Source organism: Callionymus lyra, chromosome 7 (genome assembly GCF_982586985.1).
Source record: "Callionymus lyra chromosome 7, fCalLyr1.hap1.1, whole genome shotgun sequence".
NCBI classification, from domain to species: domain Eukaryota; kingdom Metazoa; phylum Chordata; class Actinopteri; order Syngnathiformes; family Callionymidae; genus Callionymus; species Callionymus lyra.
The window spans coordinates 26,479,242-26,496,748 of NC_141824.1; the positions used below are offsets into that span (position 1 = coordinate 26,479,242).

Below are 17,507 nucleotides of genomic sequence, written 5' to 3' on the forward strand. Positions count from 1 at the left end.
AGGCTGAGCGCCACAGGAGTTGGATGTTTACCTCTCAGCCTCTGTAACCTGCTGACGCTGAGCTATTTTAAAACCAGAGTAATTAAAGGTGAGAATTTGTTTATAAATAGTCGCTGTCGTTGTGTTGGATGAAGAACTCCACCTGTCAAAGCTCCTCCATCCAAGAGTGAAGACAAAAGGATTTGTGCTTTGAAGGTGTGAGTGTTGTGCCCAGCAGCCATCCTTGTGTGTGTGAGTCTGGGTGTGAGAGCATGTGTGTGGCCGCTGAAGCGTGTGTGGGTGTCACGTGTGTGTAGCTCTAGGTGTTGGCGTGCATGCCGGAGTCGGTGTGCACAACATTTTTGTGTTGGCACCTTGGAAACAACCCTGTTTGTGTACAAATGTTGGTCAAAGTGTGTACTTTAAGATGTTAAAATGAGTGTCTGTGAGAGTTTGTCTGTGTGTGGGTCTGCTAAGATGCTGCAATGTGTGCGTGTTAATGTGTATATATTCATGAGTGTTTGTAAGTGTGTGTTTGCATGAGAGAAAATGATAGCATATATATGTGTGTGTTTATCTATGTGTGTATGTGTATCTGTATGTGTTTGTATGTGCTTGTGTGAGAAAGAGTGTGTGTTTGTATACAGTATGTACTATATAATTATATATTTTATACTTTATTATACAATAAAGTTTTACCTTACCTTACCTTACCTTAATTGTGTATTTGTTTTTGTTTTGTGTAATTGTGTGTTTACATCTATGTGTGTTTGTGTTTGTGTAGGTGTCTGTTAGTGTATTCAAAACAGATAATTGGCACAAATGTTGAAGTATATGTGTTTGTAACAGGTGTGTGTAGTTATTTGGCTGCTTTTTATTTGTATTATTATTATTATATTATTATATAATTATAAGGGCATGAATGTGTTGCTGTGTGTGGAACAATTTTCCTTCAGTTTGTGTGTAGAAATGTTGACATTTGTGATTTAAGGGTGTCTATGTTGCTCTGTACAGACGTCAGTTTGTGTGATTTATGTTTCAGGATACGTCTTAGTTTAGGTGTTTGTTTTGTGTGTCTCAACTCTAGGATTGTGCGTCAATGTGCGACTCTGTGTAAGGAAGAGTGCCTGAAGGATGTAGAGTGAGTGTGTGTCTGTGAAGGTCAGTAGCTGTGTGTAGGTGTGTGTATGCATGTTCGATATTGGTTAGAACAAGTGATCAATATCAAAGATCGACAAAAACAGAACAATTGACAAACTCTGGCATAAGTGGGCGGGCTTTGTTCTTCATCAGCCAATCAGAAAGCATCTCCATTAATAAAGATAAACATCAACAAACATGCTGATAAATATACCAAAACAAACTTGTAAATAGCCAATCAGAGCTCTGTAGCTGATCTCAAGTGTCAGTAAAAAGTCGTCATATTTAAACAACCCCCCCCCCCCCAATATGATTGTACGGTTAATAAAGAAGCCCCTCTCGGAGCAGACGGTGTAATTATGGCACAAGCAATAATGTGGACCACCTGCAGCCGCGGCAGCAGCTGCCATGTGTCGTTGTTTTCTCGCTGATGATCGTCTCAAAGCCACAGTGGTGGAGAGTAAAAGGAGCCAGATGACAGTGTGAACTCATCCAAACGTGCTTCTCTAGCTCCACGCCGGGACATGCCATTGAGCAAGGTTTGGCGTGAGATAACTGACTTAAGTATGAACTTTCAACTCAACACAAGACTGAAAAACACAAATGTAATTGTCACAATCAATTAATTTAAGTGTGGCTGTGTGTAGAGGTTGTGTAGGTTATGGCGTGTGTAGAAATGTAAAGTCACACTGTAGGTTCTTCTGGTGTAAAGGTGAGTGTAAATATAGGTGTGTATACAAAGTGGTGCTTTAAGTCTGTGTATATGTGTAAGTCCTATATGTAGTATGTGTTAAGTGTATATACAATAGATAATAACGTTTGGGTAAAAAGCTACACATGTGCAGTTGTGTGTGTACTTAAACATGTGTACAAATGATAATTATCTTATTGCTGCTTCAACCATACATTACAAATTGCGTCTGCTGTAAATTACTAATCATCATTAGAACTTTACTTGCATATTCAATTATTAAATACCTACATTTTAATAATAGTCTTGACTTTAGATTAGATTAACTCTTTCATTAAAATGTTGTTTTTTCTGTCACATTCCTTTAAAATCTATGTATTCTTTCTTATTTTTGACTCTACAACTAATATTTTAGATCTAGCATAGCTTTCTGTTTAAAATAAAGTCCTCCTATCTTTTTACTTGTCACACCGAGAGACATTACTTGTAATTTTGGTATCGAAATGTTGTATTTCAATTACAATTCATTTTTTACTTAATTTATATTTTCCCATTTTGTGTCCTCTCATGTATAGGGAATTCTGAGTTTTGACTATTAGTTTTATTATTTTATATACAGGTATATATATAAATATATATATACTGTATATCTATAAATCTATTTAGCTGTATTATTTCCAAAAAGTTTTATATAATTTGTATATTTGTGATCAATATACACTGAAGTTAAAAAAAAAAAAACAACTTTTACACAAAACAACTTTACATTACATACATCACATTCTGAGCAAACAATCTTTAAAAAGATTTGGTCACAAAAGTCCTCGACCAACAGACAAATTAAACACGAAAATGTTGTCTTTGGTGTGAGTGCGCAGATGTATTCCATGAAGGCTTGGGTAAAAGAGAATTCCCATACTGCAACATAAAGCGGGCGGGATTTCTCTTCATCAGCCAATCCCTACAGAAACTAATAAAACGCCTCCAACACCATTTCTTCTAAAGCAAATCAGTGGTTATACACAAAGCTGTAAACAGACATCTTGTCATTTTCTGGCATCAGTAGGTCACCTTCCCAACATGTCCACATCAGTGAACAATTTGAAATCCCCCCAAAAATGACTCCACCGGCCCTTTAAAACACAAGGTCTGGTTTTGATTTGCATGCGGACAAAGGGGGAATTTAATAGCACTGGGCAGCGTTCCTTTAAAAGTCGGTGTTGCATGACATATCAGGGAATTGACACAAGGTGGTGGGAAACGGTACAAGGTTAGTGGGATCAGTTTAAAGGCAAAGAAAAGAAAACAATAAAGCCAGTGGTCTAATTTGTTCCCGGGCCTGTGTTATGATGGAAATAGAAAGGGTAATAAAAGTGAATTGTCATGTTCAATTTGCGGCAGCAGCAAATATGAAACCTTTAATTTAAGAGAGCTGGAATGATGTGGACTTCTTGATGGAGAGTCGGATTTATGTTAATGTCTGGTGATGATGTTTTTTACTTGGCTGGAGAGGCACATTAACAAGTGATTCCACGCCCACTTTTATTTCCCCACGACGACAATCCTCATTTATCACTTTGAACTTACTTCATTCTATTTCTGTAAGGTAATGACGGCATTTTGGTACTGGAAGTTTTTCACACAAAACAACCATATTTTAACGTTCACCTGTGATTTTCCACATCAAGTCCCTGTTATTTAGTGAAAATTAGTAAAAACTATTTTTTGGTCCATTTATTTAGCACCATTAAGCCACTGTGTTGTGAAAAATGGTTGCCAACCAATAACAAGTTAAAACAGGAACATCAATCAGGGAATTGCTCTGAATTATATTATAAAATGAATTGCTTTTTGACCTCTTCACATAACCAGATTTGTTGTTGTTATTGTTTTTAAGTCCTTTGGACAATATTTCCTGTCCCTTAAAAAAAAAAATATATATATATATATATATATATACACATATATACATATTGTGGAATTCTGTGATATTATATTGATATGTTAAAATAACATTTTTGTGTCACTGTATAATAACACAACTGTAAAAATGTAATTACTAACAACATTCGAATTTTTTTTTTTAATTTCAATTTTTTTCTGTGTTATGAAGGCTCTTTTTTCCTTGTCAAGTATTTTGGACGGCCTCTCACAACAGTGCCAATATATAGGCCCCTTGAGAATTGTATTAGCCCACCCCTGGTTTAAGTGAAGTAAGGGTGGGTGGATGTAGAGATCACTAGATGCAAAGGAGTGACTATAAAGGATAAGTCCAGAAATTAATTCTAGAAGGAGATGTGGAGGCATTTTGAAGACAAAGTTAGGTTGGACAGAAAGTATGGACACACATAAGAGACAGTGTTGGATAAAAACGTTGGTGAATAACAAATGATAGTTATAGATGTGGTCAATGAGGACAGACCAGATTATTCTTCCTGAGGAGGTGTTTTGATGTGAGTAGTCAAATGTTGCACCTTGTCTATCAGTATGTGGTAGCTAGTGACGTGTTCTTTGGGGTTGTGTGTTGGGGCGAGGCATGACTTTGGGAGACATGACGAGGAAATGTGTGTCTGTGATGGGCAAAAATGTGGACTCTGTTGGAGCAGTGCTGGAGAAAAGGATGAAGGATCTTATGCAGGGCATCTGGAGTAACCCTCGACACCCTCATGACTCTATTGCGGCTCAGATGAGTAACCGCATTAACAGGCTCCTCTCCATGCACTGCAGAATGTTTTATTCTTTGTTCCTTCTGCCATAAGGTGCCATAACAGATCTCTCATGCTTCAATGCACTTCTTACTTTTTGTTGTCAATTTTTTCAATTATTTATTTATGTATTTCTATGTTTTGTATGTATTTATTGTATTTGCATATTTATTTGATTGTATTTATGTTTTTATTTCATTGTTTTTACATGTATTTATGGATGTTTTGTATGGATGGATGTGTTATTGCTGGTGGACAACTATCCATCCATCCATCCATCCATCCATCCATCCATCCATCCATCTGTTCGTCCTTCCGTCCGTCCGTCCGTCCGTCCGTCCGTCCATCCATCCATCCATCCATCCATCCATCCATCCATCCATCTGTTCGTCCTTCCGTCCGTCCATTCGTCTGTCTGTCTATTTATCTATTTTATCTATAGTCTTATTGTCTTTTCACCATCTAGGATTGTACATCTATGTGTTTGTCCTCCTTTACCAAACACTAATCAATTCTCTGCTCAACAGCTTTCCTTCAACATCAGTTTTACTCTTCATCGAAGTCTCTCTATGATTATGACGTTGACAAACTATTTTCCCTATCTTAAACCACTACATCTCAATAAATCCAGACGTCCAGATTAAATGACTTTCTGAGGCCAGATTGGGTTTTAATGCCAAAAAAACTCACCGTAGTCTTGCAACGATTTGCACATGACGTCTAGATGGGTGGAGCCGAATGGATTCCTGACGAATCTCCGCCTCCGTCGAAGATCGTCCTCCCAGTAGTCCAGACGCCAGAAGTCCTGCTGATGCCTGGAGACCAGAGCGAGGGCAGGTTAGACAATCTCTCGCTTCACAGGACATTCCAGCAGCAGATTTGAGACGAGTGACACATATTCAGGGCACTTCTAGAACCATGAACAGCGGGGAGCAGCCGCCGCTACTGAGCTCATAAATCACAAGCCCCCCATTAACAAATTCAGCATCGAATTACAAGTATAAATGGCAACAGTGTTTTTAACAAGACCTGTAAATCAAAGGTAGGAACCTCGACGCAGACAGCATGGGGTTTAATGATCAGGGTCTGGGGGCAGGTTGAAGCATGAGCCTATAAAACAGCCCCCCCACCCCTTCACATGTGAAGCCGTGATTAAAATAATGTGCTGAAATATTCATCGCAATGATTCCCAGAGCCCCGCAGCAAGCTGACAGAAAATTGCATTTTTATTCATTATTAATAACGGTGAATTAGGGCCGTAAAAGTGGGGGGAGAGAGAGAAGAAAACAGATCCAGCATGTGGTAACCATCTTTGTAAATGATTATTCCAACATTAGAGGGGACCCTGGGTAATTTTACTGCTCACAGTTAATGTGAGACATTAAACGCCGGTGCTGGCGTTAGGTCCGTAAGTGTTGCTGGAACCGAGCTAGCTACGTCGAGGACGTGCGATTTTGCAAGAAGGTGTCGCTTTATTTTAACAGCTGTTTGAAATGCTTTTCAAGAACAATCACCTTTTCTCTTTAGATTTAAATCTGTGTTCAATGAAATGACCAATTCAACTCATTACTCTAATATGATAATGAGCCATATTTTAGGAATGAAGAAAATAACCATGTGACTTATTTACCATCAGGAGGTGACCTATATATATATATCAATGCTTTTAACTTGAGGTTAATTATAATAATCAGAATTGTCCAGATTATTCATATATATTAATTTATTAATAATACATTCTTATTATAACATAAGAATATATTTTCTAATATTATTATGATATAACTTGATAGCTTTCTAGACTGCAACCCATACAATGAATGTTTTCATGGTAGCTAGATTACAGTGATTGCTAAACTATTTCAGAATATGTGTTTTAAGTCCTTTCAGGGCAACTTATGTGTTGATCTGAGTTCCTCTTAAATAGATCTTGGACCTCTATTGTATCATCAGTAGGTGTCTGTTTGTACAAAACCCTTTTTTCATTTAAATATTTACATTAGAAAATTATCATAAGCCCCGCCCACTGAAAACAACTTGTTTTTCCTAAAATGCAATCTTGTTTACCATAACCACGCCCACTTTGCTGTGATTGATCTAACATCGATGTTTGTCACTGCGTATCATCAACCCCGGAAGTCTCCACCTCCAGCGGACTCATTGTATAAACGAAGCGGGGTATGATTACAGCTGGCTGGAGGAGGAGTGAAGCCCATTATTACATTAAAATGGACTCCGCTCTTGTAACCTCTCGTTCGCTGAGATTTCAGATGGGGGAGAACTTTATAAGTAATAACTTTAAAACATCATCATGATGAGGGACTTACTGCATCTTAGAGAGGAAACATTTGAAACATGTGAGTGAATCAGTTTGTGTTCTGTAAAGGATATAGAAGAGTTTAAAAATGTTTCCTCACAGCACTATTAAGTGTACTAGGTAAATAACTACCTTAGCTTATTACAGCTTTGCTGCAAAACTTTGTAAGGGGTGTTCAAGATATATTTTTTAGCTTTTCTTTCAACTGCTTATGTCGGGCTAATGGCAACACTTTGTTCTGGAAGTCGTTTTTGAACCATTATTATTATTTTAAAATGTGTTTCAATGCTAACCAAGAAAAGCTGTTCCGCTCACACTTGTTTCTTCTTGTTTTATCTTCTTTTGGGAATTGCTGTAGAAGTCTTTTGCTATTTTATACTAAATATGCAGTTGAGAGTGAAACTGAACAAAACCCAATAAACCCAAGAATATGCACATTGTTAACATTAATCATGATGCAAAATGACATCCTTGAAAATGAAACCCCAGAAGAATCTGTTGTGCTAGCAGAGAGAAAACAGTTTTCCTTTGTGTGTATGTCGCCGTCACGGCTGGGCGAGCAGCCTTCCGTATCACTGTAGCTGCCGCAGAATTGAACCAGCCTAAACAGCTTAAAGTGTTACACCGGATCACCTGACAAAATACAACCTCCCAGCTCCACCAATATAATATCTACAAATGTCAAAAATCAGGACGCTCAGGAGATTTAGCCGAGCTTTGACAGCAACAAGGGCTCAGTTTCAGCGCTGTATCAATCAAACATGAGTGTGTGTGTGTGTGTGTGTGAGTGCACGTTATGCACAAACGTATACAAAGCGAGAAAAAAAAAACGGGCTTTGAGCTTGTCCCCTGTCAGTCTCCCTTGAAGCTTAAGTGGGGGAGAAGGGAGATGTCAGTGGATGGAAAGAAGAAGCCCACGTAAATGATATTGTAAATGTGAGATTACGCGGCGTGAAAAATGTAAATCCACTGTAGGCAACTGGGCGATTACCGCCGAAGATTAAGTCTCCTAATTCGGGCAGCAAACAGGCAGCAGATGACAGCAGGGGATAAATCCTCCACTTTGAAGATTTCCTTTTAACAGCATTAACTGCCTTTAATACATTTTATTCGCCGAGGGGTCGCTCATTTAAAGCTTTAGTTCAAACCAATAAAACTTCATTTGTCTTGGATGGAGCGCTCAACGGAACTCCACTTGTTTAATGAGTCGGCGCAAACACTCCGATGTTTCGTGTGTCGTGCAGATGGTTTTCATCCGATTGTGGTATTCCGGTGTTTGTGTTGTACCTGTGATACACTAGACTATGTGGTCAGCCCTGGGTTTGTCCCGTGCCAAGATGCCAGAGTGAAGTAACTTCCCCTCTCTGGGTGGTCAGAGTGGCTTTTTCAGGTCTGCAGAACAAATGTTGATCCATTGGACTTAGTGATGTTTAAAACGGCGACATTTCGTTTTATCTAAGGTGCTTAAAATTAAGACGAAGTTTTAGCTAATCTCACCGCACTTATACAATATCTTCCTGTCATGACCCATACGTCTAAGATACGTCATCGCACATAAATACCTAATTTTAGCATATATAAGTGAAATAAATCCAGCTATAATTTAGCTATGCAGCAAAATATTTAGTTAAACTTTTTCTACTTGACTAAAACTACAATATTTAGTCAGCTATGTAGCATCGGCTACATATTCGTTAGATGTATATCCAGTACACAACAGCTATATCTATAGCATGATTCTACTCAGTTTCACAAAATATCTAGTAAATGCTCTTGACTGACCGAAACCATATCAAGAAAAATGAAATAATTTCAACAAGTTCATTTGTTTTTCCTACTCCCTGCTTTTATCTTATCTAGACTGGAGTTGTGGAACAGGAAGGTTGAGCTCTGGACCACAAATACACAAAACCAATTTCATTAATTCTAAAATTATATTCAATTTGTTTTACACAGTGGCTAAAATGTTATGGATTATTGTATAATAGCTAATCCCGACATGGTTGTAGCTTGTAGTATTTTATATATCTCAAGTATTTAGTTGTTTATTAAAATAAAATAAAGAAATAACATAGAAGTAATAGCCTGAGACCCATTCTCCACAAATGTGTTTAAAAACCACAAAGCAAAAACTCCCCATGGTCTGAAATAGGTTAGCTCAGTGTGTTGACCAGGTTTAGAGGAAAATAAGTCAAAAGGTATAATACTGTTCAAAATATACTTTTTATGAACATATGAAGACATTATTAATGCTCTGCACACTCAAGGAAGTACTGTCGGCTATTATTTAGCAGTATTCAAATAGTAAACGCTTTTAGGTTACGTAGCATCATTTAAATGTTAACAACATATTAGTACAGCTCTTAGCCATCCTTGTTTAATCACAGAGCCAGTTAATCTCTCATCTTAATGCCTGTGAATATCCAAAAGCAATTTAACCAAGTGTAAAAGGGAATTCGACGTGTCGCACCGGATGTAAAAGGTGTGCGCTGCTAGCATGCATTGTCTGCGTCTCAACAAATTGCCCGTCGAAATAGCATTCTTTATTAAGCAGTGTTGGCTTGAGACCCGTTCTCCACATCAAATGTGTCTGGCTTGATGACAGCTATAAAGAATGGCCACAAGCCAGCCTCCTCCGAACTGGCAAAATTTATTAGGCCTGTCACCAATCAATCACCCAAATGGATTTCAAAGCGCATTTTAAAAGCTAATTTTCTTGCACTGATAACCTACAGGAAACAGGAGCAGCATTATTTATAGGAGCTTTCAGACGCGCTAAGTGCAGGAGGATGAATGTGAAAGAGAACTGTTCTCCTCCGCCTCTTCAAACAATTCTTCAGGATCGTACTTCCAATGAGGGATCTGAGGTGTGTGGAGGTTGAAGATCTGACATCCACAGTCTTCTGGGATCATTCCGCTGACGCTCATGTTTCAAAACACTGTGTGCAGAGGGATGAACAGCGGAGGTGTTGATGTGGTGTTTGGATACACACAAACCACAACTTAAGTCACAGAGAGTCTCAGTGTTGTTTAAATTGTGAAAAGTCCTTTGGCAGGTGCTGCAGGCTACGATCAGATGAGAACGCTCGCTTTGTTTTTTAGTCTGAGCTGCAAAAATGTAACATTTCCCCGGTATGTCAAGATTGTAGTTTTCTGATGAAGACATTCTGAGTGTCACAAGTTTTTATATTTTTCATTTGTGTGCCGAATAAACTACGTCAAGATCAGTGTTTATCTGTGAGCAGAATAAACATAAAACTCAATGTGAAACTATTACACATTAGAAATTGTCCAGCTAAAAACAGTCAAAGCCATCAGTTGGATTTATTATTTTCTTAGACAGCATTTATGACATAATTTACCCGTTTTACAAATAATTCAAACATAGCTGTTTAGATATTAGTTTACGTTCATTTGTATTTATTTTAAATTATTAATTTACTGTATGTGTATGTAGCTTAGTATGAAGTACTTGTTCTTACTCAAATTTACCGATTTATTTTCTATATTTTACTTTAAAACTAGTTTAAATAGCCAATATATTCATTTCATTTGTCACTAAATATTCAAATGCATTATACAATTGTTTTATTTTTTCGCAAATATTAAATGACACAAAATCAACAATCATTAAACTGTACAATCAGAAAAACATTATTTATATATAATATTTATAACTGCATATTCTTTTTCTCATAATACATCAATATATATATAATAAATAAAAATAATGTTATGCTAAAATATCAAATAATAGATAAATGGCTAAGATAAATAAAATAAAGCGATGTAGAAGCATTTATAATACATAATACTATGGTTAATGCAGTTCTCAAATGAGGTTTGAATAATTAAAAAACTAAAGCTCAAACAATAACAAGCAAAAAGCGAGGTAGTAAAAGCATTTTTCTATTTAAAAAAATAATGAATAATACAGTTCGAAATGTGAAAAAAAAAAAAATAATAAAGAAAGAAAGAAAAATCTCATCACGAGCCCCTCACAGCAGCGCTAGTACATAATGTGGCCCCACTGTCGGTGGACTTGCAGACCCCTGATCTAGAGGCACAGAGACACGTTGATACACCAGACCTCCTTAAAAAGAAGCAATTGTCAACACGAGCAGGGGGTAATTACAATAATCGCCAGTGATCAGTCTCAATTGTAGTCAACAGCCCGCCACTGGTTTCCATCACAGTCCAGTCCAGAACACACGTTTCTTTCAGAAGAAAAGTTTGACTTGAACCATTTTTTTTCACAAAAAACTAAAGAGAAAAACTCAATCTATAAACCTTTAGAGGAATTTCGATTGAGAACAAATTGAGGAAATGCTATCTGTTGACAGCCACATTCTTTTCCTGGACTGTCGCTCCACATTCTCGTGAGAGAGCGAAGGGAAGGTTTTCAAAGGGAGACATATGTGGGAGCCATATGGTGATAAACAGCTCGCCGCTTCAGAACAACCTGAGTAAAGGAAGGAACGACATGTTTCCTACAGAAGTAGACGTCAGGTCGGACCTGGTGTTGACTCTCAAGAAAATCAATGACTCCGCCGAGCCACATCGTGATCCGATTATCGCCGATGTCTGGAAATGGTACACGCAACTTTCATCTTCAGAGTCCTTCACTCTTATCATCACGACACGCAGACGTTGAGATGCCAGGCCCACTTCCAAAGGCTGCCTGTAATTGGATCTGGCTGTTTTTTTCTGTACGATTGCAGGACGGCGAATAGACGGAGGCCAGGAATGTGTACTGGACGAAGAAGACTGAGAACAACACGACGTGCGATGGAAGCGATTCCGGGTCATCTGGTCTAATGAAGAGCGACGCAGGCAATCAGATGAGGAATGAGGAGCGTCACTGTACAGAGGGTGAACTTCCTCGGATCACCGGCTCTGTGGATCCACATCTTTCATCGCAAATGGGGCACAGTCAGGCGATGCCCGGCTCAATTTCAGCGCGGGGTGAAATTAATGATTGTGTGAACGGGCGTCTTTCCAGAGATAATTATCGCAGCGTACAAGGTTAACAGCGACCGGAGGCTCAAGGAGGGTCAAGAACGAGGGAGCGAGAAGGAACGAATGCAATCTTTCACAGCAGCAAAACAACAAAGAACTTATTAGGTTTGTTATAACAATGGTCCTGGTGCCTTAAACAATGGATTACATTATTTAATAAACCCCTTAAATTCATTGTCACACAGTCAACAATCTTCTTAAGTCATCAACAAACAAAAGCTGATTCTGCCCGATACAACAAAATGTACATTATTTTTAATAACATATTATATTTATTATAGAAAAAAAAACAAAATAAGAAAACTGAAAGAAGGTAAAGAGAAGGAGATCGTTGGTAGTAAAGCCACTATCTTTACAATGAACAAAAAAAAGATTACCTGTATATTGCTTCAAAATATTGACAAATATAAATATATACTGTACATAAGGCACAGAATGATCATATATTTAAGTAAATTCTAGTAATCTTTCCATCCTATTCTTTGGGTTATTTTCTTTTGATCTATGTTCTTTATATTTGCACTTTGTCATCCCTTAAACTTTGTTCTTTTATTTGTATTTTGTTCTTGTTCTTGTTTCTATGAAACTATCGTCTGCTGTGAACTGAAAACCCAATTGTCCGAAGGATATCTCCAGAGGGATTAATAAAGTCTATTTAATCTAATCTAATCTAAATAAAAATGTTTTTAAATAAATGATTGAATAAAGACAGAAAAACAAGGATAATAGTAAATAGATAATGTTAAATATTATTACACAGTATTTAAAAGGATTTATTAAGGCTTTCAAATTAAGATTCAATACATTAAAATAATGCTCAAAATACTAAAGCAAAAGAAAAGTAATAGGTAATAGGGAACACAGAATACTCACAAAACAAATTAAAGGTTAATTAAAAGTCAAAATGCATGTTTTTGTTTTTACCGCAAGACAAAGACAGGTTTCAACACCCTAACAATTAACAAAAATAACTGGACAACGTGATATTCTAAACCATTAAAAATCCAAAGGTTAAGTGGTTCCTGATTTGAAAAATGTTTAAACGAGTAAGAATCCTAGGAGGACGCTGTCCTGGTCTCTGCTCGCATAACAACTCACAAGGATCAGTTGAACCAGTTATTATCTCCTTGAGACCTTGACCTCTTATTTCTGGCCCTCAGAGGTCAACACTATGAACCTTCTGCAGCATCAGAGAGTCATTAGAACTGATAACCCCGTGAGGGCGAACTAAAGTTGAAGAATTAAATTCCAATCCTGGAGTTATTATCCCGGGATTGTTGCCATTCGTCACGTGTGAGAAATGAAGCTCGCTGTTAGCGAAGGGAAACGGCAGATTCACCGCCATGCACCGGATCAATAGCTGCCACCGTTCCCCCCTTTCTCTTCACTTCTACCAAAAAGTAATTATACAGAAGAAATGTTGACAATCAATAGAGCAGTCAGGTGAGGTTAGTGTCTGCTGGGACTGCTCGGTCAGCTGTCAGCCGGGATGGGGGTATGGACAGGATGAGGGAGGCGGGGAGATCTTCTTAATCCATTTGTTTTTGGATAACATTTTACTTCAACATAGACATAGTCATAGTAAAACTTTTTTTTAAGACGTCCTGCGAGTAATATTTATAGATAAAGCAGAGGGGCGCAACTACATTTTAACCAAACAATCAGGGGCTTCAAGAGAGAAGGGAAGAAAAAGAGCCTTAGTATTATAAATATATAAAAATATGCAAATATATTTATATGGGTAATACAAAAAGGACCAATAACTAGACCAGAAACTGTTTCCTTCAAGAAAAATCTATAAACTTAGGAAAATGATGTCACAACACGATCTGTCTCGCCTGCAGTTAATACAAAACTCTGCAGCAAGAATTCTGACCGGCTCTAGTAGAAGAACTTACATTTCTGCGATCCTTAAAACTCTTCTGGCTGCCAGATTTTGTCAGGATCAATTTTAAAATTCTGGTTCTTACTTTCACTTGCACACACTTCCGTACCAGAGGAGAGAAATCCTTCAAGAAACATCTTAAGATATTCTTATTTGTGCAGGCTTTTCGTTGATTTTCTGGGACTCCTGTGTTTGTTTTTGTGTCTTGATCTTTTAAAGTATATATTTTAACTGTGTATTGTTTTTGATTGTTAAACCGCTTTGTGACCCTGGTCTAGAAAGGTGCTTTACAAATAACTATTACTTACTTAATTGCTAACAGTAAGGCCTAAAACGATGCACTTTAATTAGTTATATATAATATGTCAGAAATAATTAAATAACCAACTTATATCTAACTAAACTAACTCCTTTTGATTTATAGACTCTACTCAGAGTAATGTTAGCAACGGTACCATAGCTCAGAAATAGCCTTCTAGCTCAGCTCTACCTGGGCAGTCTCCTTCACTGTTTCCAGTCCTACCATACCAGCTAAAAAACTAAAAAAAAAGTTGCGATTTTAAATATTCAAAATGTATCTAAGAAAATAAATAAATCTATATAAAACCATAATTGTTTGCATAAAAGTGTAAAGAATAATTTCTAAAGAAAAGATACAATACATTAATACATAGTTAAAAATATGTTTTAAAATAAATTAAATATATGTATGGTAGATATATGTATGTATGTATGTATGTATATATATATATATATATATGTGTGTATTATGTATATGGTCTGTGCAGTTGTGTCACTCCCTCTGCAGTGATCCACACTACAATGTCAATTTAATGTGTTCGTCCGCATCGTCAATATTCCTCAACGATTCCATCACAGCCTTTGCCTTGACATCTACTTTCACTTCAGACGAGCTTCAACTTTATAATCCTCAGGCGGTTCAGAGGTCAACGGCAGACAGGACCTGAGGGGGGTTGCGGGGAAAATCACTCTCCCCCACTCTGAGAGGGGAAAAAAAAAACTCTGACATCCAATTTTCAAGTTGATTTATCAGTGTGAAGCTAAAATTGATAGTGTGTCATTACTGGGCGGGGGGCTGTCTGGGAGAGATGTATCAAAGGCTCCTCGTTTTGATTTAGCGCGGCAGATCAATACTACCCTATACTGTTTCAATTTGAGGAGTATTGATTTTCCTATGTTGGGTCCATACAGGGGGACATTCATCATCGAGCAAGCATATAGGGGGATCTAACACGACACTCGCTAGAGGCTCTGATCTGCTTATTCCTCGCTCAGATCCCTGCACTGCAGCTTTTCTTTCAAGTATGTCGGAGCTGCTGCCGTCCACTCGTCGCTCGGTCGCTCACAGGATCACGACTCAGTTCATCTGAAGAAGATTGTGAGTCTCCGACATTAGGTGTGTGTTTGACGATCTGAGAAGGCGGCGCAGAGAAGGATCCAACCCATTGATTGTTGCCACATCTAACAATGGAACAATGCAGACTTTGTCCATGAGCAGTATGAAAACACTCAAAACAACTCTGGTAGTATTCTAGGATTATCACAATCTAGACTCAAATTTAAGGAGCTGCTTCCTTCACAAGTTCTCTGTAGGTCTTTAAAAACTGGTGAGAATTTGAGATTATATTAAAGATAAAGACATTCTTGTGATGACACATTAAGTGCAACATGATAATAAAGGCTCCATGAACAGCGCATTCTGTGTTCAAGATGTGGTTCCGCAAAATAACATCGATCCAAACGATGGTCTACCACTAGCGCTAACTGAGAAATGTTTGTTGAAAATGGTTTTGCACATTTGTTTGTTTTTAATTCGGTGTTGAATGATATGTCAAAGGAAACAAAAACGCTTCCATGAATGATGCAGAAACAACAAGCTACTGAATTTCAGTGAATTCAATCTGCTAGTATATCCAAATTCAATTGTGTTCGACTAAAAATAACACATTTTTGGATCGAGAGCCAAAAAAAACGAATTAAATCGAACAAGTCCAAGATAAAAAAAATGTAATTCATAACTGCGAACAAAAACATAGAATACGATAAGAGCAATGCACACAATCGAACACAGTTATTATTATAATAATATAAGTTATGGGAAGGTGAACTTACGGGTATTAGAATAAAGTATTTTTTCTATGGTGTGTTTGAGAGTTTTTAGATACTTTGTATCATTCTGTCATGATGAAGAAAGAGCTGAGCTAAAGGACTAGACTCAGGAAAGCTCTCCTTGAAAGCGACCACAAAAACTAACCCTGACCCTTCTTATTCAGATAGAAGAAAAGACACTTGGTCATCTGTGAGAGACTCAAAGAAGAGCCTCAGCTCTTCCATTGACGTGGCTTGGACATCTTACGACTTCCTACTAAGCTATTATGGAAATGTTTTATTAGGACAGACCCAGAACATTCTAGGAAGATTATTTTTTTCTGTTGAACAAGAAACATCTCACATCACCAAAAAAAACGGATGTGTTTTCTGGAGAAAGTGCGTAAAAATTGGAGTAAATGGATGGTTGTAAGGAGACCTAATATCATGAAGTGTGTTCTGGTGAAAGACTAGAAACAAAACATTGTTTTCCACCTGCTAAAAATGTAAATTACGAATGTTTTTTTTTTTCGCTGGTTAATATCCTGCAGAAAGTCTGGTTTTCAAGATGAAAAAAAAAACAAAGGCGGAAACAGAGCTCGGGGAAATGCATTCTACAATAAAAGGCAGACAACACGAGAACTGTGTTGACTTATTATGTTTTGCTTTTATTTGAAATCGGGGCCCTGCGGTCGCCCGGGTCTGAGGCAAAGGATGATTATCCGTCTCGTGTCTCTGGGCAGAACTTGAGCATGAAAAGCAATTTCAAGGCAATAGTGTGCAAACAAACAGTAAAACTAAATATCCTTTTCTCCTTCTCCCCTTCACTCAACACACACATACACACACACACACACACACACTGATGTATAATAGAAAGCAACCCCCCGAAATGCTCGGGGGCTCTATATTTTACAGGAGCAGCATAAATGGGAAAGTTAATGTAGCATTGAATAAGACTAAGCTGCTGAAGTGCACCAGCGCCCGCAGCCCTCCAGCATATTGCATCATTTTTCTTCACCAGCAGGTTACCATTAAATTTGAATTTGTTGGAAGTTCCGCCGTGTCATTTACAACGCAGCCATGCTCAATAACCTTTTGTTTCAATGCGAGCGCATCTGAGGGGAGCTCCATAAATATTTAAACTACAGCGCAGAATTAAAACCAGGAGATTAAAATGAATTTTTGCAGTGTTTTTTCTAAACAAACACTGCAAGTAAGTTAGGATCAGTCATGAGATTAAGCAAAGACATATCATGCCTAATGTTTTCACCTTTGGATGCCCTTATGAACGCTCTAGGTAACTGCTAGCGATATGCTAAACTGCATATTATCCTCCACACTTACTGTCGTAATTCCAATGATATATGAATGAATGGACAGTTGCAAGGGTGAGAAGTAGCAGAGCAGGAAGGCCGAAGAGGAAATTCAAATAAACCTTTATGAGTATGATGTTGACAAAGGTGGTTTTAGCTGTTGCTGTTGGTGCAGCCGTGGTCCACAAGCTGCCAAATTACTTTCTTATTGTTAAATAAAATATAGCAAGTTATTTTAATCACATTTTATCATTTTTCATGCCTCATTTTTACTCATAAATCTGAGGAAGGAAATACAATTTGCTACACTGTTTTTTGGGATGATTGTTTTTTTTATTAAAGTTAC

General features: G+C 37.5%; 1 protein-coding gene across 1 annotated transcript in view; it reads right to left on the reverse strand.

Annotated features, from left to right (window-relative positions):
• Positions 1-17,507, reverse strand: part of nbeab (neurobeachin b) — a 259,858-nt gene that overhangs the window by 85,962 nt on the left and 156,389 nt on the right. Inside the window, exon 37 of the mRNA XM_087795938.1 lies at positions 5,206-5,330. Coding sequence (XP_087652064.1) covers positions 5,206-5,330 — 125 coding nt within the window. The remainder of the gene's footprint in view (positions 1-5,205; positions 5,331-17,507) is intronic.